The following is a 27,397-nucleotide window of genomic DNA, read 5'->3' as shown; positions in this document are numbered from 1 at the left end:
GTAAGTTAAACAAGAGCCGTGTTCTGCTTTTAAAGGCCTGATTATAAAAATGTAAATTTAGATTTATTCTAATGTAATGTACTCTTCACATTCTTCTAAAATTTCTGCCGCCCTTCACATAATTAAGGTAAGTGCTAAATCAGATTATAAAGACAGTGTTTAAATAATTAAAGATTTGTTGCCACCTTCAGGATACATGTCAATGAAAAGGGTCATCCTTCTTGTGCTGACAAAAAGATGATAACATGTCATTTAGGTGAAAATATTCTGTATGGATTAGCAGGCACCTGAGCAACCTCCACAATTATTTAGTGATATCAGTATCTAAAATCAGAGGACTGATAGGACCTCAGAGAAAAAAACAACCAACCAACAGTAAATGACTGCTTTGGATAATGCTGAGCTCTTCTCTGCACAGTGTAAGTTATTTTAGGGGCCTTCATACCTCTCTCTGACATTGTGGTCAGTGCAAGATGCGTTTAAGGCTGCTGCAACGCACAGACATGACCTTTCGACAAGGGTGACCATTCTTCTGCACCAGAACCGTTACTTCACTGCTGGACTAACAGAAGCTACTTAAGATACGTACGTGCGATAGCCGAGATGACCCAGTTAAGCAACAGGATGGCTAACTCTTCCTATGCTAATCTGTCCTTCTCCACCCGCCCGTCTTCCTTCTGGTTTTGACCCACCTAGAATTAACATTATAAGCACTTAACGAACCTCTAAATTAGTTCTTTGTGTAAGCTCAAAGGCTAATTTTTAGCGAAACTTCATTTTGTACATTATGCATGGAAATAGAAAATTTGCACTAAAAAAATAGTAATTGTCTCCAGCTTGGGCAGTCTCAGAACAGGCCACAGACATGAAGGGAGGAGCTACGGCTGAATTTCTGTACAGCAGATATCCCCACTGGGTCATAAATCTGCACAAAAAGAAGGCACAGACTGCAAATTCAGCTTTTAGTAATAAAGTCAGAACTAGTAATACAGGTATGCTAGTGTGTTGCAGCTATAAACTCACAGTGTAAAGTAAAGCTACTTGACATGAGAATTGAGATCGCTTGGTAGGAGAGTAATTTTATTTTTTGTTGTGCATACTGTGCCGGACTGAACAGCAACTAAGAGTGAGTCAGCACATTTCAGACTTGTAGATAAAAAATGTGCATTAGTAGCAACTTGGATGAAGAGAAGGAAAGAGGTTGATGGTCCTGGGCTGCCATAAGCATAAGGCCAGTATCAGAGGAAACACAAAAGCAGTAAGTAGAGAAGTTAATCTACAATCTGCAGTAATGGATACAGTAAAAGTTGTTCTTTTTCTTCTTTCTTGAAATAAGAAATGCCAGTTCCTCAAAAACAGTTTGTGTGGAAAGTTTTGGTTTTTGAAAACAGCACTAAATTTGTTGAAAAGTACTCTCGTAGCATTTTCAAATTACTTGATCTTAACTGTCACAGAATGAGGAAAAAAAACCATATTAACATAAGAGGTTGTCCTCATTTGGCAAAGGAAGTACTTAGGAGGACAAATAAGATGGAAATTATAGTGAAACAATGTGGAAGCCATATTCTTCCTATTAACAAATGGCAATCTTTGCCTTCTCATCTCATCTTTTGTTTCATCTGCATTTTGACTATACTGTAATTTTGAAAAGGACGGGTTCCTATTGCACAGTCATGTTGCAATCACTGTTTATTGTGTTACTCTTATATAATATCTTCTCTAGGCGTATATACTTAATTCTGATCAGGAGATTAAAAAATATGTTGTAGATGAACATGCATAGTCCCAATGGGAAGTGGCTGTAACAAACAATGAGACAAAAATGGTGAAATTACTATTACAGAAGGTAAACTAGCTCACAGAAGGTATGTTGCTTCTGTGCCCCGAGGGCACGTGCTGCATAGAGGCACCTGTAGAAAACCAGTAATGATAGAGTGGAGCTGGATGCAGAATGTACATCACAAGATGCCCCGGTGTTCACAGTCCAATTTAAGAGTCACCTAAAAGAAATTCTCTTCCTGGCTATGCCACATACTTCCTCTGGGGCATCTTGAGCATGGCACGTTTTGACCCAGATTTCAATTTCATCCACTAACTTTTCAGTTAGTCCCCTGGTGACGGGGACCTAGATTTTTTCCCGGCTGACCAGCCTAACTTGCAGAGGTGCCACGCAGCTACTAGCTTACAGAATGTGACATTTTCAAAACTTTCTTCCCTTCTACAGTAACTGTCCTTTTCTGAATGACCTATATTTAACCCTGCGCACATGTAAGTGTTGCCTCAGGTGGCACCCTCATTCCTCAGGCGTGCATTGCGACGAAAACACAAAACATAAATAAATAAAAATGCCTTGCATCATGCCATTCTGTGAGCCTCTGCGGAGGGATACGCCTACCAGTGCCATGATTCAGAGGGGCAGAATTGACATCCGGGAGACTTCAAAGGAGTAGGAAAAGGAACAAACCACCTTTCCTTTTTTTTTTTTCAGCTGTGCACAGCAAGGTTAACACCAAGCACCGAAAACACGGGGTAGGTGTGGGGACAGGGCTGGGGTGACGCCCCGTTCTCCACAGGCCGGAGGGGCCGCAGCAGCAGCCAAGCCCCATGCTGCGAGGCCCCTCACGCCTCCCTGCACGGGAACCGGCACTTTAACCCTCATGAAACATCTGCCACAAGCCCAAGGAGTGGGATATCAACGGGCCGGCTGGATAAACTGCCACAAACCCCCACCAACGGCCCCAAAACGCCCAGGGCTGCCCCGCGCCCCACCGCCCCTGACTGGACGCCTTGGCCCCGCCCCGCCGCCTCGCTCTCCGCCAATCAGCGCCGCCCTTTCCTCCCGCCGCGGTGCCGCCCGCCGGGGCGCGGGGCCCGACCGCTGGTCTCGCGAGAGCGGCGGCAGCCTCGCGAGAGCGCCGCCCCGCCCGCCCCCCCTCTCCGCCGGCGGCGCTCCGCCCCGCCGCCCGCCCGCCGCCGCCGCCCCCGCCCGCCGCCGCGGCCGGATCTGTCTCTCGCTGGGCGGTGGGGAGGGAAGGGAAGAGGAAGAGGGGGGGCGCCCGGCCCTGCGCACTGAGCGATGTTTGTCCGCCATCGCGGCGGAGGAGGAGGGTGAAGGAAGCGCCGCCGCCGGAGCGAGGGGCCTGCCCCGTCGCCTCGCCCCTCGCCGCCGCCTCCTCCCCCGCCGCTGCCCGGCTCGGCCCGGCTCGGCCCGCCCGCTCTCCGCGCGGCCCCGGGGGCCGTAGCCCGGAGTGAAGGTCGCCAGCGGCCTCCCTCCGCCAGGCCCCCGGCCCCGCTCCCGGGGTCTGCCGCCCCGACCGCGCGTCCCCCGGCGCCCCTCCGGACGGGAGGCGCCGCCGCCGACCCCGAAGATGTCGAACCTGAGCAAGGGGACGGGCAGCCGGAAGGACACCAAGATGCGGATCCGAGCCTTCCCCGTGAGTACCGGGCCTAGGCCGGGCGGAGCGGCCGCGCCAGGCCCCGGCCTCCGCCTGCCCGCAGGCCCCGCGGCCTCGTCGCCCTGTCAGCCGCGGGCAGGCGAGCGGGGCCGGCCCCGGCTGAGGCGGCCTGGGAGGGGGCGGCGGGGGCGAGCGGTGCGGGGTGAGCTGTCAGGCGGCCTCGGGTAGCCCCCTGCGAGTTGCGGGGCTGGGGCGGGGGATACGGGGACGTGCGGGAGCCGCGTCTCGGGGGAGCAGCGCTCCGGAGAGCGGGAGGTGGAGGAGCCGGTCCCTGCCGTTATCGTCTCCCTCGTCAGTCAGACAAATCAATTATGAAAATCCACGTACGGCATTGGGGGCGGGGGGGCTGGTTTCTTTGTTTTCAAGAAAAGGGCCTCAGAGAAGGAGTCGAAGGTGATCACGCGTCCATCAACAAAATGAGTTAACCCCGGAAGGGGGGGGGGTGTATTTATTTATGTCTTCTGGAGAGTTTCCTCTTGGTGAATTTCTTTCACTCTCCGCTCCGTAAAAGCGGCTATAAGTCGTATGGTTAGAAGATTTAGGTGGCACGATGCCAGCAGTTCAGAAGATGCTACTATAAACATCTAGGCATAGGTAACTTTCATGCATGTTCGGCAGAGCCATGAGCATGCCAGCCCTTTGAATTACAGAGGGGAATGAGCCAGATTATTAATTTATACTGCCATAAAGCTTGCTGTGTTTTGACAGTTGGTTCAATTAAAGCTTACAACAGAATAACAACTACAGTACTATTAATGGCGCTGAGGAACGCGAGAAATAGAAAGGCTTCAGTCTGCCAGAGGATGGCCAGGGAGTGCGTATGTGTTCATCGGTGTATACATTAAAAAGAAGATACTTAGTTGAGTCACGAGCTTTTAAGATTTAGCGTTAACTTTTTGATGCTACGTCTGATCCCAGTAGGCAGTAGTGCAGAACTAACGCGCCTTGCCCTCACAGAGAAACTGGACATACCTGTTTATCTAATTTTACTGGCAAGGAATATATCAATAATATTTGCTTCATCAAAACTCTGGCTGATGAAATTAGAGAATTCTTTATTTTCTCAGCAGCTGGCTTAATCATAGCGGTCTGATTTACGCTGTTTTACTCTTTCCTTTAAGTCATTGACAGTTACATTTAGCGGTAAGAGTCAAGATGAAAAAATGAGCTATGAAATTATGAATTTTAGCTGATGAAAGGTTTTTGACCTCCAAATTGCATTTATTTCTTTCAATGGGCTTTTTCAAGGATGTAGATTTTCTTAAGACGTATAGGGTTATAGAAATAAAGAAAAAGACTTACTGCGATACGGCCCAGGCTTTACTAACAAGTAGGAGAAAATCATGTGCAAAAATAAACCATGGCAAAACCAATATGTATGTTTGTATGTTTTATAACAAACAACACTGAAAATATAGCAGTCTTGTAATTTGATAAACAGATTCATATATTCCAACCATGAATATGTATATATGGGTTCTCCAACAAATGCAGACGTAAGAATGGCATAAACTTTAGTATGTGTTTTACTTTTTTCACCACTTTTGTAAATGACCATATGAAATTAGTTTGGGGGGGTGAAGGATGCTCCTACAGAGCCCTGCTCTTACATGAAATTAAACGTTGTCGTCACATTTCTTCTGAAACTGTTTTTGCTAGCATTGTCTTTATCTTTCTTTTCAGTTGCTTAAAGAATGTTTAGGTTAAAAGTTTTTTTTAAAAAAAATTCTTCCTAAAATAGTAAGCAAACAGGCATTGAGGCCTACAGATCGTAAATGTTTGGTGACATATGTTGACAGCAATTTTTCAGGTGTTCCCTTCAATAGATTTCTAAGACAGTTTTTTGACAATCCTGTTGATAAAGCGTTAATAGAAAAGGAGCGTGTACTTGGTTGAGAGATTTGGAGGGGTTTCTCTTTCATAACTGCAGAACGCAATACCCGTAGTTCATGTCAAAATCTTAATTCAAATTTCGTGGAGGCCTAAGTGGTTGTATAGCTTAAGTCCTGTGAATAGTGCTAGTGGCTGCAGTGGGATTATTTGTGTCAATGAGGTTGTATTTGTGTGTGGGATAGAGTCTATATTTGGAAAGTGTACTATTCGTACTTCAGCTGCTGATCTTCACTCTTTTTATCTCGATTTTGGTGGTTCTGCTCTTCAGTTCTGAATTGAGTGTTTACAGAGGTGACTTTGCAGGCTGCTTCGATTTGTCATCTTATTGATCATCTTTCCTCAGCAGGTCTACCTGCTTTAGATTAGTTTGCTTCCTGCATGGAGGTCGCTATTTACTATTATATTAAACTAGAAGTAGCCAAAATGGAGAGGTAAGGTTCCTGGAACATAGCAATGAATTTTCATAATATTTTTGATATTTCTGTTATTGTTATATTTTACAATAGCTGAAGGAAAGGAGAAACAGTAATTTGCAAAATATTACTGCTCCAGAGTTTTCTTTCTCTACCTTACTAGAAAATAAGTAGAAATTGACTAAAACATTTGAAATCTACCGGTGTACCTAGAGATAATAATGTTTTGGAATTAGTTTTATTCTAGATTACTTCTTTATTATTTCTTGTAGTTGGTGGCAGATTATCTGTCATCCCAAGTGTCTGTTAATATTTGCTAGGCTCCTGGTATGTGCTCTGGTGTGCTTTTTCTTACCTCAAGGGCGATGACTTTGAGTACGGGGTGTACTGTTTTGCTGAAGTGGGTTGTAGAGTAATCAAAAGTAGTTGAGGAAAATAGTTTTCTATACATTTAAACTTTTCTTCACAATAGAAAAAATGCATTTCTTTTCCTAATTTAAAAACTAACTTATTAAAAAGAAGTTTATTGTCTTATCTTGTTGGGCTTGACCTAAAGACAGTGAAAATGTTTGCATTAGAAGTAGTCCAGATGAGGATGCATTGTGTTTTGAGATTTCAGACGTGGACATTTTTTTAAATCTAGAAAGAATAATAAATTTTTTTTGTGTGTGAAAGTTTACTCTATAATCAGTAGAGCAAACTGATGAGGTTAAGCTTGTACAGTTAAGTAATCTTATGTACCACCATAGACAGCTTCCATTGTGCTACTTTCAATAACTGCCTATGGTACTTTAACACCTTCATAATGTGTAGCTGTTCTATATTTGTGTAAGGTCTATCCAGATAGCATTCAGAGTAGCGTTAAAGCAAGAGATGGAATAGTTTAAGAAGGCTTTTGAGTGAGTGCAAGTTTTGTTGTTGTTTTTCTTTTTTTAAGCAGTCTTTAAATTTTCTTGTTACAAATTCATACAGATTGCAACAAATAGGAATATGTTGTGGTTGGACACTAAAAATAACAAAATAATTCCTGAAATGTTGAGTGATATTCAGTGATGTAATTTCAATATAGTTTGTAAGTAATTTTTTTTTTTAATTATTTGGAGGAGTGCAGTAGTATTTATGCTGAATATGCAATATGTGCATTATGCAAAAATGCAGATTTGATACTCTTACAAAACATGAATTCATTGCACCTGTTTTGGAGAAGTATCGGGGGTTGTTTTCTTCCCTTCCCTGGTTTAAAGTACCCTCAGGGTCTCAAATTGGCTCCTGTTGCTGAACTCTCGGTGAGCCTGTTACTGCTGGATAAAGGAATACTTAAAAAGCTCTCAAACAGCTTGCAGCAAACCTAATTTTAAGATGATTTGGTTGATCTGTGAAAAGTGCTGCCAAAGAATGCTAGATTTGCACTTAAAACTTTTTGGAGAGATGTGGTGTCTATAATGGAGATCTAGCATGGATAAATTATGTTTCCTGCAAGTGTATTTGAGCTGTTCTGCTGTGACTGTTTAGCTAGTGGAAAATAGTAGCCTTAAATGTGTTTTGATGGAAAAGTTGTACAAAGTAAAAAATGCACATTTCTTACAGAAATAAACAGTATGTGAGAATTCGGAAAGCATTTTGTGACTTCATTTTCAAAATGTATAGAAGTAACATTAAGCTGTGTTGAATGAACTTTTTTGCAAGAACTCATCCTTCTCTCAATGCAGCATGTCAGTTGTCACCATAAAATTGGTTGGACAGATCTTTCTGAAAACCAGCATGACATGATGTAGGTTATTGGGTTTGATCGTTATAGTTGGGGTTTTTTTTTTTCGGGTGCTTTTAATCATTTTCATTTCCTGCAGAGCTATCTTTCCTCTCTAGAGCAAGGCTACAAAATAGTTTTTTGCCAGTTCTCAGAACTATTCTGGTGGATCACTGTTATATAGTTATATTATGAATTCTGGAAAGTATTTAGAGAGATCCTACATATGCACTTGCAATAGAATGAGTCTTTCAAATATGTATATAGATAGATATAAGCGCTTCACTGATTCATTTTATTTGAAATGCTTCTGCCCAAGAAAATTCTCATTTCATCTGGTCTTGTGCAAAAAGGCACACAGCCTTTTGTTTCGTTCAACACCGTTTATCAATTGATGTTGCTTCTTCCTCAAAGAAAGTTATGTAAACTTATAAATAAATGGTTTCAACTCTTCCATGAGAAAGTATTAAGGCTCATATTTTCATTGCCGCTGCTCCTTTCTCTTCAGATCTAACAGCCACTCATTTCAGGCTTTGTGTAGGCAGAAGGCTTTTTTTTTTTTTCTTTTTGGGGAATGCCTACTGCTACTGTGGTTTGGTTTGGATCTTGGGGAATTGATGATGCAAGTTGAGAAGAGGTTTGTTAAATTTATGCTTCAACCTGTAATGTGTAGATCTATCAAGTCAAGAACTTGATGTAAATTTTGTCTTTCTCGAGCACCTTACAGCAGATAGACCATGGAAAACATGTCGAACTGCAGTTAAATTTCTAAGTGTTCAGATTATGTAAGCAATGTGTGTCTTTCTGCTTTGGCTTATAACCCTTAGAGCACACGTGCTGTCTCGGTGAGTGAATGGAGAGGCATGGAGCGTGGGATGAGGATAGAATCGGAGAATGGTTTACTGCAGGCTTTTTCAGTTCTGACTAAAATAATGTAACCCCACTGAGTGCTGCAGGGCCACCGAGTTCATGTTTTACATAGTTGGCTTTGTGAATCTTAATTGCTTTATATTCTCTAATATGTTTATAAGAGCATCTTAGCTATTAACCCATGTAGTGTATACAGTAATAATAAATTAATGTTCACAATTAAAATTTTAGTAGGCTTAAAACCTAGAAATAAAACAGACCAAAAAAACTAAAACACTGTTTATCTTATTCAAAGGAAAAAGGTGTTGTTTTGGTGTAAATTACAGAAAAATACATAAATACTTGCTGTTTACTGGACAGTTAATCTTATAAAGGCCTTCCATTTTTCACAAGTTTTTAATATTTTTTTTTAATGAAATGCGATGAGCAGACCGAATGCCCTAATACTACATTTAGAATTTTTTAAGAGATGATAACGCTAATTCCAGGGTAGATTTTGAGTAGTTGTAGGTGGGATTTTTTTTGTGTTGGTGGGTTTTTTCAACACTCTGTACATATTATCTTTTAGTTGTGGTCTAACCTAACGTCATTAGAATTCCTGAGTTTTGTAGGCGTTCAGGGTTCAGTTGCAAATTTTCTTGTTAGTTGGGTCTTAAGTTCGGAGCAGTCGTCAATCCAGTTGGTCCGAGTTCTGAGTAAGTGCCTCAGCATGGCATTGGAAAGAGTACTGCTGTTTATACATCTTTCCTGTATTTAAAATTTGCTTGATTTTTGTGCAAGAGTATGAAGTAACACCACTAGCATTCTGTTAAGATTTTAAACTGGCTAATTCAATCTGAGTTTTTTCAAGTGGCTTGGTAGGTTTCTCCACTCCCTCATTCTTGTGTTGTATAGTAGAGCGTTATCAAACGGGAATTACTGTTTTTCCCTAGTAGTGGTAGGTAAAAGGGCTTTATGAGAGTTGCTGTAAAACTGATCAAGAGTTTTTGGTATTCTATGTGAAGAGTTACAGTAAGTAACATAAAAAAAGAAGTTTTTTCTAGAAAAACTTTACAATTTTTCAAAATGTTTCTTTTTTTTTTTAATCTCTTCTGGGCAGGTGTACATGGCGTTAGGTGGCAATGTTTCTCAGAATTTCAAATATGTGTTCTGAAGTCTTTGACTTTGATCTGTAGAACAAGTAGTCTTAGTGCAGGTGCTTTTAAATTTTTATCACCACGACTGATCTGCAGTGCCTGATAATCTCTCTCTATGTGATGTCTGTCACATCTTGTGATAGACTGGGACAGGTTTTCTGAAGATAGTTTGATTGAGTCCATTCATAAAATGCACAGTGATTCCATTACTGTCCAAAATAGGTTCTTGACGTTGTGTGTATGATCAGTGGATGTTGTCTTTGGTTTCTAGTAGCTATACATATGGAAAAATAACTCTTGAGAAGAAGCGACCTTGTTATTTCTCATTCTGAGCCAGTTTTTGTGGATGAAAGGAATAGGAAATACTGTAGCAGAAAACTATAGCGTGGCCCAGCATACTTTTAATCATACTATTATTTTTCTGAAGTTCAGTTAAAGCCCAGTAGAAATTTTGAACCACTAATGGTTCTTTTGTGAAGATATAAGTACTGGTGTATCAGCAGAAGTAAGTACTGTTAGATGACTTAACAAAAGAACTTCCACATCGATGTTTTTAATATATGCATTTTCAGGAAGGGGAAAAGTGCATTTTGATAGCTGAGTACAGCAAGGAGGACAAAGCTGTAAGAAACATTTACATCATTTGGATGGTGCTTGCTGTGGAGTTGCCTAGATTCTTTAATTAGTTGTGCATAAAAATAGTGTCTGAGGGCTGAAACTCTCTTGCTGTAGTTTAAATAAGGTATAATAGTATGCAAAATGTACACAGATAACTTGCTTTATTCATTTATGTTTATGGATGAGGTGCATTTGTGGAAATCCCAATTTTTTGTTTAATACTAATGAGAATAAACATAAATGAAGACAATAATAATTTAAATTATACATGTGAATGATATAAAATTGGGCTAGCTTATATCATTAAAAATTCATAACATTAATTTCTTATACCACATGTAGTCTGAGTACAGGCTGTGTGTCTGTTTCTTACGTTTTTTTATGTGAGTAATCTTTCTTGTAAAATACTTCCTTTTTACTTTCAGGTTACTTTTGTTTTTGAAGTGTTGGTAGTTGGTAGCATGTGAATGGACCTATTTTTTGATATTATCTATGTGGATGTAACTTCCATGTGTAGCATTGTTTTTCTGTTGCACTCATTTCAGCGTTAGTCTTGCTCTCTGGCACTGCTGATTTGTGCATCCGATCATGGTGTATGCACTATATGGTGCAGAAATCCCCCAGAGAAAGGTTATTGTCAGCATACAGCAGTATTGATTATCTGTAAATGTATAAGTGATTTATTAAGTGTATCTTCCTTACCCTCCCTGAAGTAAGCTGAGGAAAAAAAAATAATCCTCTGTTGGCCTCTGTCTACCATAAAATTTTATCTTTTATTTACTATAAAAGTTCTTGAATTGTTAATGCTGGTATCATTAGGGAGAAAGAGTTGTCATCAAGTCCCAAAAGCCTCTAAAGGCCTTTCTGCCTCCCCCCCTTTTCTTCCTTCATCCCCCTCAAATCTTTCATTGTGTTTCTTGGTTTGAAATGGCTTAAGGAAGTGAGTCTACAATCTGTATAAATTGGTGTGTATTTCACAGATTTCCTCTTTAAATAGTGTTGATTTTTGAACAATTGTAAAATATTGAACTACTTGTAGGTTAATTGAAAAATCCCAGAAATAATTCTTGGGGGATTTGCATTGAAGTTGAGTGGGCAAGGAATGGGCCATTTGTGGTTCAGGGAAGCTTTCTGAATCCAGGTCATCGAGGCTTGGTAGTTAATGAACTAATGGATTTTTTCACTTGGAGAGATGATACCCCTGAGGAGACACGGTGCCTTCCACGGAAAGTACGGATGTGCAGAACAGCACTGCTCTTTCCCCTGGCAGCTCTTAACTGGGAGTGAGGCACGCAGCATCAATGTTATGCTTTAACATCATTATAATGTTAATATTATACAAGTCATTAATATAAAAGATTTGCCACCCGCACCCCCAAATTTGCCTCTTATTAAATTAATGCTATTTATTTCTACTTTGTAGTGTTGGGATGATGGTCCTAAACCTGATAGAATTACGATCACATAATGAATCAAATTTTTAAACCATTTTGACTTAGGTTAAAAAAGATAAAAGAAATTTTTCTGTTGGTTTAGAGTTAGGAGTGATGTGAGTAGCGGGCTGGGGCGTAACAATCCTGCTTCTGTGAACAGTGACCTATCATCTGTTAACAGCAGTTTCAATCAACTGCATGTTACCTGGCATGTTGCCGTCCCACACCTGGGTTTTAAAAGCAGAAGAAGAGAGTCAGAGATCTAAATCCCATTGAAATTTGAGAGTTCTGGCTATTTTTTATCTTTCACAGTAAACCTTATTAGGTTATACGTAGGTAAACAACTTCCGCTTCTGCTCTTAAGTCTTCAGTAAATTGGAGGTAATTCTAGTGGAAGAGGAATGAGCCACCTTCCTTCTACTGCAGCATAAGAGCCTGCACATGTCCAGTTATCCCAAGTAAGCTGCTTTGGGGAAATTTGCAGTTGAACTTACTTTGTGGTAGTTTGCTTGTAGTCACATAGTCCTCAGATTTTGAAAAGCATGTCCTTGGATGTTCTAAGATTTTACTGCAGAGTGGAATGCTAAATGACTTCAGTGAAGTTTTCAGGATCTGGTCCTTGTTTGTAAATGGGGAATGGCATACCCAGTAGTTCATAAAATTTTGTGCCACTGTTTCCACTGTCTGTCATTTCACCTTTGACAAGAGCCTGTTTGACAGCTACGGACACACAGGTGAGCTCTTGAAGTGCAGAACTACCTGTCTCTCCCTGTGCCTTCTAGACCTTCAGAATCCTGCTGACGGATGAGAGAGATGAGTGACTCCCAGAAATTCAGCTCTTTTTCGTTCCGCTTCTGCTGTTCTAATTAGGTTCAAATATTTCCTTTTGACACCAGCTTTCTTTAGGATAGAAACCTTAAAGCTGTTGTATTTCTTCTAGGAACATATTTCCTGCTGTTACACAAGTCTTTCAGAATTTTTTTTCCATAACTTAAATTTGAGGAAGCTTGTCTTAAGACGGCTACTTCTGAAGTGAGTCAAGAGGACTCTGAAATTCTCATTAGTCTTCAAAACATTGATATTAATTTTTATTCTTTTGGGCAGGAGAGAAGAAGAATGGCAGATTTTTGGTGTCAAAGCTTTGTATTTATTCCTCTGTTTCGTTCAGAATGGATTTTTTTGATTTTTTTTTTTTTTTTTGTAGTTAAGCAATCCTGACCTGATATGCTGCTTCTGTTCCCCACGGGTGTTATTTGTACCTTAAGTAATCAATACAACTACTGGAATAAGCCAAAAACTAATTTCTCATGTCTGAAAAGGCTTTTGTTAACTTGCAGTTGAACATGAAAGATCAGAGTTTTTGAAGTGTAAAACTTCGATCTAGACTTCAGTTCTAACAGTTTCCAAATTAGTAAGAGAAGTTTCAGAAGTATAGATAGTACTTCCTTACTGTTGTTAGGTTGAAGTGTTCTTAAGAAATAAGTAGTTTTATAATCCTCCTCCATTTTCAGGCATTATGGTAATGAGTGCTGTAGAAATGTCACTGAATGTTTTTAAAAAAACTTTTGTTAATAATACAGACAATGGTGTTATTTTGGCTGTATAAGCACTTCCATTCTGTAGCAGTGACAACTATCTTCTGAACTAGAACTTCCTACATTTAGCCTCTTACCAATTCAGTTCTTCTGGAAGCTTGAACAAAACCGCTTGAGTGTTATCTTTTAAATACAACTTTTTTAAAACACGTTTTATAACCTAATGGCAGAAGCTTGCACCATGGCAGGGGAAGGTTTATTCATTTATAGGTAATGCCTTTCGGTATGTGAAAAGACATTTCTATTTGTCTGCAGATGCTGAGGGGGGGAGGTAACTTGGATTTCTGTACTTTAATTAAATACTATTCTGCTATCCTCTTTAGGGAAAGCATGTTATTCAAGGATAATGTCCCTAGTGTAATTAGTAGCTTCTTTGAAGGTTTATGTTGAAAAGAAGTTAATTTTGGTCTGTTTTATTTGTTTTTTCCCAGTATCCAACCCTGCTGGAGGACAGCATCCTTCAGTCCTGGCTGACTAAAGCATATGTGTATTTCAAGGTGGTTGAGTCTTGTGGAAAATAGAGAGTAAGACAGATGAGTGTAAAAAAGGCAGTTAAGCCTTGTATAAGTGATCTTAAATACAGTGTTTACTGACTTTGATTATCCTATGCTGTTACTTAACTTACTGATGTAGATTTTGTACAGAATCTTAAAGACTGGTCTGTGTGAACCCATATATGTGAGTGAAATACGAGTGAATGAAAGTGTGAATGAAAAATGAGGCCGATGAGTTATCATTCATTTTTCTTTGACGCACTCAGACAAGTAATATTCTGCTTTTATCTGTATTAATGAGAGTTCTGGTTTTGTCTGTATTAACGAGAGTGACTGTTTGAAGTTGTATTTCGTAAGTTGAGCATCATAAATCACAAATTGAACCCAAAGTTGATTTTTAGGCAGTGTAACGTGATTTGTGGACTACCCTTAACAGACCTGCAGGAGAGGAAAAAGACAGAGGAGTCTTTTGCATAGACTTAAACATGTTGTGCAAGAGTCTGCATCTTTAATAGAAAAATTGAAAGAATTGGCAAATCAGAGAATCTCAGTGGTATTAGAGAGTAGTGAATACACATGGACTTTGTTTTAAATGAAATAAGTGCTGTTACATACTGTGCTTCTGCTATTTACTGCTGACTACATATGCTGTCTTTTACAGTTGGGATATGCTGTGAAACTGTTTTATGAAAGACTGACCTTAGTCTTTGTGTGTATGATGCATTCTTATACTTGCTCATTAGTAGTTACGAACACTTAGTATGAGTTAGTGTTGGGAAAGTATGTGAAGGCCTGTAAATGGAAAGGTGTCTATGGTCACAGAATCAGAACTGCATATTTTTGTGTTTCAGTTTATATTTAGTTTTCTGCTTCTCCAGATTGTCTCTGTTGTTTTTGCATTTTTTAAAGAAATGAAACAAAACGTTTTACATATCTCTTGCCTTGTGTTTATTCAGTAACTGATGGCTGCTCAGATTTACATAGTTCATAGTAACAGTTTAGACGAAACAGGTGTTTGGGAGGAGTTGTTTTTCTCATTTTTTGCCCTTTCCTCGAGGATGTTGTGTTCCACAGATTTGCAAGACTGAAGCTGAGGAAGGGCATTGGGGAAAAATGAAGAAATTGTATTAAAGTTGAAATCTAGAATAACTGAGGTATGTTGGCGGTTCAGGATTAGTCTCATTTTTCTGAATTGGTTCCTAAAATACGAAAGAGAAATGAGTCTCTGATCTGTCTTTAAATTTGTTCAGTCTCCTAAACATGTCAAAACTGTTGCTGCAGTATGACATTTTCTGTTAAAGACTTGTTTTAAACTTTTCATATAGAGTGTTAAATTGCTATTGTGTGGTGAAGCTCCTGTCAGGTCTTCCTATAATGCAGACAAATGCTACCTTTTGAGAGGAGGAGCAAATCTTTTTTCCTGGGTTTTAGGTTTACTAGAACAGGAATTTCTTGGAGGATATTACAGTTTGCTGTAAAGCTTATCAAAACCAACTAACCAAACCCCTTCCTCTTCAAGCCCCCATCCTAAAGCAGCACCTATTTTGTGATGAGACCAGCAGTCCCCTGAGACAATGCGTTGGAGGTAGATCAAACCTGTCAATCACTACGGAGGAGGTACAACTCCATCTTTTAAGGAACAATAACTTTTTAATCTACTTACCTCCATGCTGGCAGAGTAGCCGTTCATTGCTGTAGAACCCATTTAAGCAAAGTGGAGAAGGAAAGGGTTTTGCCTAAAATCTTGCAACTCTTGGGTGTTTTAATTGGCAAAGAGCATTCCCTTTTTTGATGTAATTTTGCATTCTGCTTGCTTCTGCTGAGTAAAGCCTGACAGGGCTGCAAAGGAGAGGTTGGATATTGCGATTCCTGCATTTCTACTACTCACTAGAGTTGATTCTTCTCTTGACCTTTATGAGATTACTCTCATCACTGGTTATCCAGCTCATCTTCTGAGTCTGTAATGGAGCACAGAAGAATCTGGAGAAGTTTAGCATAGAGATTGCCCACCCAAACAAGGGTGAGGCTTGAATGTCAAGGGATGGATGAAGAACAAAACACAGATATTAAAAATGGTGTCAATACTTAATGTTGTAAATGATAACTGGCAGATGCCATAAGCAAACTATAGGTAGGCATAGATTCACCACCACCACACACACCCTCTGAGGGAGTGTGATAGTGTAGTAGGCATTTCCTGACACTCCTGGGAGATACGGATAATACTGTATTGTAATCTCCAGTTGTTGTTATAGGTCACCTAGGAGCAAAAGCCTAGTTATGAGGACCAGTTTTTGTAGCACGTTGCTATGACTTCCCTGTGACTCTTGCAGCAGATGGCCAAAGTGGAGTAGTAGCCCCGATACAGGAGAAGAGCAGTAGCTCAGGAGGCCCCGTAATTTCTTCATGCTCCTTCTCTTAGCTTCCGGTCATGCTTACTGGTGACAGTCAATCTAATCAGATAACACTATTGAGGAACTTTGTGTCTGGTTTTTTTCGGTTGTTCAGAGATTAGTTGTTTTTATTTGTGAGCATGTGTGTTACGAGTTGTTTGCTTCTTCACATACTGATGTGTTTTAGGCAATGAGGTGTAGCCAATGTATCCTTTTCCAGATATTCTCATTGCTACCCAGTGATGAAAACTTGAAAATTCAGAGAAGTTGGAATATTGAGCTCTGCATTTGTCATTAATAGGAGAACATTTTATCTGCTCTGTAGTTGAAGAATATGTAGTTCCATATCTTAATATGCCATTTTTCAGAGATATTCTTGGAGCAAACACTAGACAATATATCTCTGTCATTGTAAATTCTTGTCTTTTAAATTAACAATATTGGAAGGGTTTATAAAAATTCAAGTAGTGATTAGGTTCTGAGGCAGGAAATGTGCTGCTCTTGCCCTTTTCTGGGTAACCTCAGCCACGCTTCATCCAGAATGAAGGATCCAGGCTAAGGATGCTGAGTTATTGTGTAACAGACTATTTACTACCATCTTGATGAATGCCCTGTCTTGAAATGGAAGTGAAGACTTAGTTTTGACAGCCTCCCTTGCCTCTTGGACTGTGGGTCAGGACCCCTGTGGTGGCAGTTTTAGATGGCAGCAGTCAGCCCCTGCTCATTTTGTGTGCTGAAGGATAGGAAATGGTGGAGTGAGAACAGGCTGCAATTACTAGGTGCAAATGTTTACTCACAGAGCTGCTAACTAATTTTAATTGTCTGTATCCACTCACTTCCTTCAAGGTCAAGAGCGTAAACACTTGCATTCTGTAATTTCAGTCCTCACTCCGGTGCACTAAAGTATTAGACGTCATTAGAGGATGTCATGGAAAGGAATGAGGCAGGTGATGGTTGTGTTTTTTGAAAATTTTGAGAAATGTTGCTCTGTGGTAATTGTTCCCAATTTGATTTGTTTCACCTGGTAGTGTGTAGAATCATGACAAACACTCTGTAGAAAAATTCAGTAGTAATGTTTGCAACTTTTTAAAAGTAAAAATATCCTGCAAGTATGTTTACAGCCTGTTAAAACTTCTGAGAATTAACAATGGCCTGTTGGGTCTGAGATCTTTGAGAGAACTTTATAGAACTTGTCTAGAAACAACTTCTGCAAGAAGGATGAGAAGCTGAGTCTAGTCACCAGTCTTGTGAGTACTGCTTCATGTGCCTCCTGTTTCTGCTGGTTGGTAAACCTCTGTGGATACTCTTAATGAGATTCTGTAGGACATGTATTACCTCTTCCTCACTTCCTTCTTAACGACCTCTTGTTTAAGAAGACTAGAGTAGCTACTTCCAGTAAAAATAAGCAGTGTAAACCGTCAAGAATTCAGCAGGTTCTTAACAGTTTAGTCCTGTAACTGTCTTTCCTTACCATTTACGGCACTTCAAACACAGTTGCGTAAGTAAGAGGAGCAAGTTCTGTAGTGTTAAGGATGAAATGACCAACTGACAAGAATATGGAATGAAGCTGCTTTCAGAGGGAACAGTGTTGTAAAAGCTAAATTTTATAGAATGGAAATTACACCACAAAGCATTTATTTTGATACAGAGTAATCTGGATTTCCAGCAGTAGATCTGTTTGATGTTCTGCATGAATCTGGGAGTTTTAGTGTTGTTCTTTGACTGTATTTGGTGTGACGTAGGGAACAAATGCCTGGTTCCAGTGGTGACCACAAGTATTTTGTTGCTCACCTTTTGTTATCCTGTGATCCATTTCATTTGGAAGACTGGTAGTGGCAGTTTTAACAGGTCACACTTAAGAGCCCTGGTTTTGTGGCTTCCTTGGTGTGTAGCTGTAAGGTGTGTCACCAAATCACAGAATGGTTGAGGTTGGAAGACACCTCTGGAGGTCATCTTGTCCAACTCCCCTGCTTAAACAGGGTCACCTAGAGCCAGTTGCTCAGGGCCATATCCAGATGGCTTTTGAATATCTCCATGGACGGAGACTCCACAACCTCTCTGGGCAACCCATGCCGCTGCTTGGTTTAAAGAAAAAAGTTTTCCTGATGTTCAGAGGGAACGTCCTGTGTTTCAATTTGTGCCCATTGCCACTGGTCCTGTCACTGGGTACCACTGAAAAGAGCCTGGCTCCCTCTTCTGTACACTCTCCCTTTAGGTATTTATAGACGTTGATTTGATCCCTCTGAGGCTTCTCTAAGCAAAACAGACCTGACTCTCAGCCTTTCCTCATATGAGAGGTGCTCCTGTCAGTTAACTTAGTGGCCCTTCAGTGGACTCTCTCCAGTATGTCCACGTCTCTCTTGTACTGGGGAGCCCAGAGCTGGACACAGTGCTCCGCATGTGTCTCACCAGTGCTGAGTAGAGCCCTTAACATGCTGGCAACACTCCTACAAATGCAGCCCAGGATACCATTAACCCTCTTTGCCTCAGGGGCCCATTGGCTTGTGGTCAGTTTGCTGTCCACCAAGAACTGGCCCGGGTTCTTTCTGCCCAGCTGCTTTTCAGCCGTTGGCTCCAGCATGTGTTAGTGCATGGGGTTGTTCCTCCCCAGGGACAGGATGTTGCACTTCCCTTTGAACTACGTGACTAGAAGGGAGATGATAATACTTTGTACAAAGTTACATGTTAATACCAAAACTACTGGAGTTTAGCTGTTTGCCCCTTTTACTTTAAGGAATGCTGATAAAGCTATTCAAAAGAGGTGATGTCTCCAGTGTTAGTCTAGGAGGGAGACCTGGAGAAGTATATTCAGGACTGTTACTAGCTTTTCCTGCTGGTGTTGTGCTTTTCAGGTGATAATGGCAATAGATTGCTGACAGTGATTGTTTATTCAGTCTTGGAGATTTTAATAGGATGAACAAACATTGTTAAAGAAAGAGCTTTTATGCATCTGATCCTGCGCTGTGACAGTACTGTGGAATAAAGGACCTTTGGAGTCCTTTGCAGACCTTTTTTTGTTTGTTTGTTTTGATAAAATGATTGCACTTTCATGTACACTGATATTTTAGTCTAATTTCCTCAAGATGTACTTTTGCTGCACTTTGAGTTCAGACATTTGTGTTCAAGTTACATCTTTGAATCATTAGCATTTGGGCAGCGGTTTGTGGAAGTTTTCCAGCTAGAGGCTTCTTATAAACAGCTATCTCTCCTGCCAATAACCGACTTGATCTCTCTCCCATTCCCCAAGAAAGGTAATGTTCAGATAAACTGGAGTACATTAACACATTTCCTCTCCTTGGACACTGGCTTCTTACTATCTTGGTGAATCAGGGTGTAAACACTACTGATATTAGTGGGATTTTGCTTTTGAAAGCTTTTCTGAAGCTGGGAGGGTTTTTTTTCAAAGACCAGTAGAAGCAGTCATTTCTCCTTAAATCTGCAAGGCAACTGTACTACAACTGTGGAGTTCACTTTTAAAATATAACCATTAGGAGAAATCTGGGAATGAACATGGAGAAACATTTGTGCTCTGATCCTATGTTCATATTTGTGGAATTGGCTTTGTTGATAGGGGTCAAAGAGAGTTGCGTACATCTGCACTGTTGGGTCAGACTGGGGGATGAGTATCACAGTTCTCTAATAGCGTACAGAATTCTGAAGGATGCCAAAATGTTGCAGTAGCATCACAAACTTATTTATTGCTTAGTTGTTTCGTCTTTTTAAAAAATATGTGTACAAGGCTAATTTACAGAGGGGGGATGAAAAGAGATGAACCTGTGAGTTAAATAATGCAAGGGTAGATTTAGTCATTGCAATTCGTGCGTAACTTTGAGGCTAATGATACAGGAAGACCTCTTCTGTTCAAAAGCTAAACAACTTTTCAGCAGTGGAGAGGAAATAATGATTTTTTGCTAAAGCTTTACTGCAGTGACTTACTGTCTGATATACTGGAGTTGTTTAAAGTATTAGAAGTCTTTGCTTTGTTAGAAAACAGTGCTGCAAACAAGCTAGCTATGCTAGATCTTTTTTGGAAGACAGTGCTCTTCTAACCTGAAATCCTAGAACTTTAGCAAACCTGTTCCCACAGGTTTAATAACCTCGCAGATATTAATCTAAAGTCAGTCAGTAGCAGAATAGGAAGCTGCACTGAGAAGCAGTCCTTCATGCGTAATCCTAAAAGGTAATAAGATAAGTTTATAATACTGTTTCAAATATTTCTGTATATTTATCCCATGGAGATGTATACTCCTTAAAATTACCTTTTATGGATCTCTCTTGTGCTTCCAGAGCAGCTTGTGGTGTGTCAAGTGGCAGAAAGCTCTGTGTTCATGTCTGTATTCAGTGAGTTTGGAGCAAATAATGTTGCAATCACTCCTTCATCTTTTATAGCATTTGGATTAAAAGTAGAAGAATTAAACAGTTCACTTTTAGCTTTTTCTTGAACAGATCTAAATAATTATATGTACTGCTTATCTGTAACATGAAGTGTTTACCAGCTGACCATCCCAGAAACAACAGTGCTGTAATACCTCTTCAGTCTAGTGGCTGGTGATTTGCCTATTCTATAGAGTTTTGTTTTGTTGTTTTTTTTTTTTTAAATACAATGAGCAATTAAAATGAGGTTGAGATAAAAAGTTTGTCATGTTGACTGTGAGATTTTTGATTAGCAAGGGGAGAAAATGGCATTGGGAAGTGTTGGTTTGAGTGTATGCTTTGTTTGAAAACAAAACCTCATTTTTTTAAAAGGGAAACTGAAAAGCTTTTACTTGGATTGCTGTCTGCAATTCTAAATGGTTGCCTTCATTATCAGTACTTGTAAAACTGCTTGTTCAGGAAGGCTTTAGAAAATAATTTCCCTGAAGAGGCACCAATGTAGCAAATGCAAATTAAAAAGAAAATAACTGACCTTTCAATATGGTACACAGCAGAATAAGCAAAAAGCAGGGGGACACAACGTTCCACGGTTTTAGGAGATAAGGAGCTAAGAATTTTTGGATGTGTTTGAGGTTTTTTTGGTTTTGGATAGATAATGACGTATCTCTTAAGTTTTGGGTACATAAAGATTAGTAGACTAGTGGGTCTGGTATCAGGAGAGTGGAAAAAGTAGCGATAGGATTATTTTTATCATGAAAATCTTTGTATTTAACCAAAACTCCAAAAGACGAGGAGGATGGAGGAGTATGTGTCTTGTTTTGATTTTGTTAGCAGCCCATTCCCTCCCAAGGCAGCGAATAGCTCATCCTTATTATGAGCTGTACTTTAATTTGTAATGCCTAGAAGACTTGATATTTTGAAATTGCATGTAAAAATGTACTTTCAATAAAAAAAAGTTCTGCTAATAATTGTGTTTGAATACAAATGAAGGCAAATCTAGTCTTCCATTCCTTTCCTCTATTCACTTAGTGGTTTTTGTGTGGAAGGGGAGGGAGAAGAGAGGTAAACCAGGGCTGGTTGTGATTTTCCTCTATAATGTCATACCATTATTCTTTACTCTTGTAGTACTTTCAGCTCTTATTTTCAAGGCTGCTTTGATATTATTGGTAGACTCAAAGATATTTTCTTTCTCCACAGGAATTCTGGGAATAGTGGCTTTTATGTTCTCTTCAGCCTTTTTCTTTAGATGTAAAATGCTAGATCAGTTCCTTTTTGTATAAACTAAACCAAACTTAACTTTAAACATTGTGTTTTAAATTTGGTTCAATTAAAAAATTGTGTTTATTTCAATTGGGTGACAGAACTTGGCTAAATCACAAACTTTAAGCGATACTTACATCTGATATTTTGTTGCTACACTTATTTGTCATCCCAGATGCTGCTCTATCTACAAAACATCATATTTTGAAGGACCTTAGTGTTGGTAAAGAACAATTGCAAACTGATTCACACTAGGCACTAGATAGTAGAGGACAAAAGTTGGTGTGCTGTTATATTGATACTATTATAAGAGTTTCTTTCTCTGAATTTATTGCTCTAGTTTAATTTGGTTTATTTACTGAAGTGTATACTGTCTGAGTAACAGATCAAGCGTATGCATTTTCTGCTTAGTGCTTGATGCATATCCTCAGCAAGTTATTTAACCATATTTGTGCAATGGAAATATGTTCGATACAGATTTTAATTTTGGACATTTGTTGGATTTTTCAAAAACACCTGTAAGTATTTAAATTGTAGGCATAATATTGTAGGCATGTATTTCTTTGGCCATTAGTGCATTGCTGTAAATAGAGAATACCTAGTTAGCTCAAGCAGATGACTAAGTAAGTTTGCCAGCTGTGTCAGACATTATTATCTTATTGTACAAGCTGATCCGGTGTCTGGTTAAGCGCATCAGTGTTGCAGTACGATTTATGAAGTGCCGAGTAGCATGTTATTATGGGAGGAAAGTTAACTGACTATCATCGTTAACACTGTGGAGGAGCAGAGTCATAGAATAGTTTGGGTTGGAAGGGACCTTTAAAGCCCATCTAGTCCCACCCTCCTGCAATGAGCAGGGACATCTGCAACTAGATCAGGTTGCTCAGAGCCCCATCCTTTAACGTTTCCAGGGATGGGGCATCTACCACCTCTCTGGGGCAACCTAGGCCCTGCTAAAATGTTTGTCCCGATCTTTCCAGTAGGCCACCTTTAAGTACTGAAACGCCACGATGAGGTCTCCCCAGACCCTTCTCGTCTACAGGCTTGAATTAACACCAACTCTCTCAGCCTGTCCCCATGGGAGAGGAGTAGGGAAGAGACTCATGTCCATCCATGATTACCTGCCTTCCCACCTGCACAAGGCTCTGGAGTTGGTTTCTGTAGATTTGCAGTTCTGAAGGAGAAAAGAATTAAACTTTTACAAATTATAATTTTCATAACTATTTCTTGAAATCCCTATTAGTTTCATAAATCCTGTTTTTCTTTTGATAAAGTTTGAGAAACCTTGTGATAATGGAATCAACAAAGTAACGCAGAAACAATTACTGTTTCTGGAGTTACAACTAAATATAACTTTTTGTTGTGAACTTTCCTGATTCTAAACAGTAATGTGTGGTTTTATTTTTACAGATGACTATGGATGAGAAATATGTGAATAGCATTTGGGATCTTCTAAAAAATGCAATCCAAGAGATCCAGCGTAAGAACAATAGTGGTCTCAGTTTTGAGGAGCTGTATAGGAATGCATATACAATGGTGTTGCATAAACACGGTGAAAAACTCTACACTGGACTAAGAGAAGTGGTCACTGAGCATCTAATAAATAAGGTATGTAATTTTATGAATTAAAATTGAAGTGTCTTAGATGAGAGAATTCTGAGTAGTTATTTAAATGACAAAAAAAAAAAGAATCTAACTTTTACTATGTTGCCTTGTGTTGAAATTATATTGCTATCTTCAAAAATGGTAACTTAGAACTAACATCAAGCTTAAATGACTTCATATTCCAGATACTGTTTGTTGTAAGTTACTAATGGAGGGCGGACCATAGGAAGTATTTGAAAGTGTATAACAGAAGCAACTTTAGCTGAAGCATAACTGTTGAAAGCTGGGAATTTATTTTAAAGAAAGGTTTGTGGCCTTTTGGTGACATTTTGTGACTTTCTCCGAACAAATTTTCGTTTGTTTTCCAGTTGTTTTTTTCACCTGTGGAACAAAATAAATACCAGTGTAAGAAGCTGTTTGTTATGGGCTAATGAACTAATTCACAAATTAATGAGAGAGTTGCGCTAGGATTATGCTATTTAAGGAGGCGGTAGGCAATGTACAGAAACATCAGCTCAGTGACAACAAAAGTCCTGAGTAGTCTGCATTCTATCATTTCAGCCTTTTCAAAACCATGTAATTCAGTCAAAATGACATGCAGAAACTTCTTGTTTCTGAAGAGTTATCATCTAAGAAAAGGGCTTTTCACATCTTGTGTTGAACCATGGAACCACCTCTTCAGTCTTTGTGAGGAAAGTTTAGGGTTGATTAGTAAGTATGTCATTAAAAAGAAAGTTTAAACTCACTTTTTATGAATCCAGATAATATTTAGTGGTAATAGGATCCTAAGTTTAGGGAAGATGCCCACCTTACTTCTTGCAGTAATACCCATAGCTGCTTGTCTTTGAGGAGAGATGCATGCCCACTTTGATCCCATATACTGCCTGTGGGTCCAGATGGAGTATCAGATTTCTGTTCTGTTATTACTGCATTTGAAAAGGAAAAGTCATACACCATACGCATTCATGTGTCTTGAATGATTACTTCTGGCTGAATTACAGAGAGTGGATGGGAGGTTTATGTCTAAATAATGCATAATGCTTGGGAGCTTTTTGTGCATTCTAACTGGAGTTACTGCTGTGGTAGAGAAGAGTGTTATTTCTTTTCTAAAATCTTCGTTTTCAAAGGTACGGCCCCTACAAGTATAGTCTAAAACTGCTTTGAATATGGGGCTTTTTTACTGTTTGCATGAGAGGAGACATCCTGTATGAAGTGCCTAACTAATTTATGGCTCTATTTTGTAATTGTAGCACATCTGTGACTCTCAAACACTCCTGTTTTCGTAATCTGTGCATTCATAATCTGTACTATTCACATGGCAAATGGCTGAGGCTTTTTGTGCCTTGTTCTTGTATATGCCTATGTTTACAGTCTATACTTAATAATAGTCATGACACTAAACTCTTATTCTTCTTAGGCTTTAGTTTATCCTGGTTTAATTTGAGGAAAGCTTCTTATCTTTGTTCCTGTCTATTCTGCATATTAAATTTATCCATATGCAAAATTAATTATTCTGAAGTGCTGACTGTGGCAAACTGTCAAAAGAGCAGAAGATCCTGTGAGTTTGTACTGTCACTGTACCGGCTAAGAGGGCACTTAATGCTTTTGTATCTGATGCTTAAAAAAACCTAAAAATCTTCTCCAGTGGTATAGTATTCTGATCTTTAACATGATTAATCAAATCATATCTATGGGTAACATAGAAATAGATGACGAGAAGTTTTTTTTAAACAAAAAGGCTAACGACTTAGTTTTAACAGTTAAATGCTGTAAAGTTAAAAAGGCTAAATTATTCAGATGTCTAGTGATGCCCTCCTACAAATGAAGTAATCCCAGAAAAAGAGTAAAAAAAAAAAAAAGTGGCTTCTGTCAAAAAGTTCTGAACAATAAAGAAAACTTCTGTAGGCTCAAAGCTACTCCTTGTCCTTTTTGGTGGTTTGCTTAGGGGTGTTATGTTGAGGCAGTTACAGATGGAAGTATGGAAAAAGTAGTGCATTGTTTATTAAGAACAGGATCAGTTCAATAATGGAATCCTATGATTGTGCCATTAGTACTTGTTGTTAGATAGATAAAAGAAGTTTTTGTTTAACCTCACACTTTATCTAACAGAAACTTTGGAGGAATCTTGTATTTTCAGAGTCTCTTTCTAAGAGCAGTTCTCTGTTAAATGTTAAAGTAGCTAATTAACAATAAATGCTCTCATCACAAGTCTTTGTAAACTTCTATTCAGAGAATCAGTGGTGGTTGTTATAGTTTCAAAGAGGGGGATTTTACCAACTGAAACGTTGTTCATGTAATCTGTTAACTTCCATCAAAATGAAAATGTGCAGAAATGAATATATTTTAGGAAAGGACTACACTCAGTTCAGGGAGTGCTGCTGAGGAGCCAAACCCGAATTTCAAATTGCTAGAATCCTTGAAACAGAATTGACATCTGCTGTCACGTCTGCTGGTTATCTTTCTACAAAAACGTTACATTCTTGTAGTATTTCAGTCATGCTAGTTAATTCAGAAGAGATGAAGAGACTAGGTAGGGGCAATGTGTTTGTTTAGATGTTTTTATTTTTGGTGTGGCACAGTTAAGAGCTATATTTATGCTTATTTAATTGCTCGATGAAAGTTGTGCTTACTCAGCGTTTTTATTAGAAAGAAATCAAACACTTTAAGGAAGAAAATTATTTAACTTCTCAACATAAGAAAACATACTGTGTACTGTCTTTACAGCCTGTTTAATCATAAATAAAATGATCGGTGCAATCATGATCATACAAGATACAAGCACATAAGCAAGTTACTGTAAAATCTGCTTGGTTTTGAACTTGCAGAGTTGAATGGCTTGTAGTTACAGTCACCAGGTTCTGGCAGCTTGATGAAGGCAGTAGTAAGCTGGGTAGCTTACTCTGCGTCACTGACAGGAGTCAGCTGGCTTCACCTACCTTGTTTTTACGACAGGGTTAGGACATGCTAAAACTTGTCTTTGCCTGTGTGTTGACATCATTATTAAAGTGTAGTACATGTAGAACTGAATTTAAAAATACCATTGAATAAAAAGTACCGAAACCTTTCATTTTAATTCAAGCATTTAATTCTTGTTTATCTGGTACTTCATTGATTTCTCCCTTTCTTGTCCTTCAGCGAACTTGTAGCTTGATGTTGATGCTCTCCCTTCACACTTTTTGAGTCTGGTCTGTTACTTCTTCATACAAATGTTGTAAAACTGTTTTTAAAAAACAAACAGAAGTGTAGTTTACCGTTCTCTAAACCATTTGATGATAAGCAACATCACTTGTGTTAGAATAAAAAAATGTTGAAGTTAAAAAGTTTGCAGGATAATATTTTTAAAGTTCCCATCACTTTAATGAACACTTCGTAGTCTAGTGAAATCTAAACCCATGCCATGCAAGATGTCATATACATTGCATAAATCGTGTGTGTGACAAAAGAATTGATTGATTTGTTGGCCAAGCCCAATACAGTTTTGTTGGTTTTTCTGTGCAGCGTATGTCAGAGATTCAGAGATTTAAAGGACTGGCCTAAACCGAAATGGGCTGAAACATGCTGCTTTGGGGAGATAGTGGAGCATTACTGAAGAGATGCTTGGGATGGTCTCATGTCATATAAGATTTCTTGATCTTGTCGAACATTTCTGTTCCTGTCTGTTGCTGGCATGCCAGAATGCCTTATGACACGTTGGTCTTTGCTGATACAACTGGTGGAGATGGGTAGTGACAGTGCACGCTATTTCAGAATAATAATAAAGGCAGGCATGCAAGAAAGCCTTCGGTAAGGGGGAGCACAGAGCCAGTCCTTGTGGCAGTGGTGGTTAAGAGCAGAAGGAATTGAACAAGGTGCTGGTGCAGGAGGAGTGGGGTGACAGAAGCATGTCTGCTCTGGGGCTTACAAAGGTATGTCTAGGATCCTTGGCAAGCTTTAAAATTTGCTATCGTGATGTTGCAGAGAGAAAGGGAGAGAGAAGATAGGAATTTCCTACAGGGAGTTTGAAATTATTTCCTTAACACCTATGAAATAGGGAGGAGTGACATGAGGAGTCATGTAGGAGCCAAATTAATTAGTGACCATTAGGGTGTACTGTAAGCCTGGCTGACAATGT

At 39.3% G+C, this 27,397-nt stretch overlaps 1 protein-coding gene across 1 annotated transcript in view; it reads left to right on the top strand.

Annotated features, from left to right (window-relative positions):
• Positions 1-2,988: 2,988 nt before the first annotated feature.
• Positions 2,989-27,397, top strand: part of CUL3 (cullin 3) — a 59,220-nt gene continuing 34,811 nt past the window's right edge. The window contains exons 1-2 of the mRNA XM_074590024.1: positions 2,989-3,434; positions 23,092-23,289. Of these exons, the coding sequence (XP_074446125.1) occupies positions 3,369-3,434; positions 23,092-23,289 (264 nt within the window). The 5' untranslated portion in view covers positions 2,989-3,368. The remainder of the gene's footprint in view (positions 3,435-23,091; positions 23,290-27,397) is intronic.

Source organism: Larus michahellis, chromosome 6, assembly GCF_964199755.1.
Source record: "Larus michahellis chromosome 6, bLarMic1.1, whole genome shotgun sequence".
NCBI lineage: Eukaryota > Metazoa > Chordata > Aves > Charadriiformes > Laridae > Larus > Larus michahellis.
Note: the sequence above shows the minus strand (reverse complement) of the source record. Positions and strands in the feature narration are given on the sequence as shown.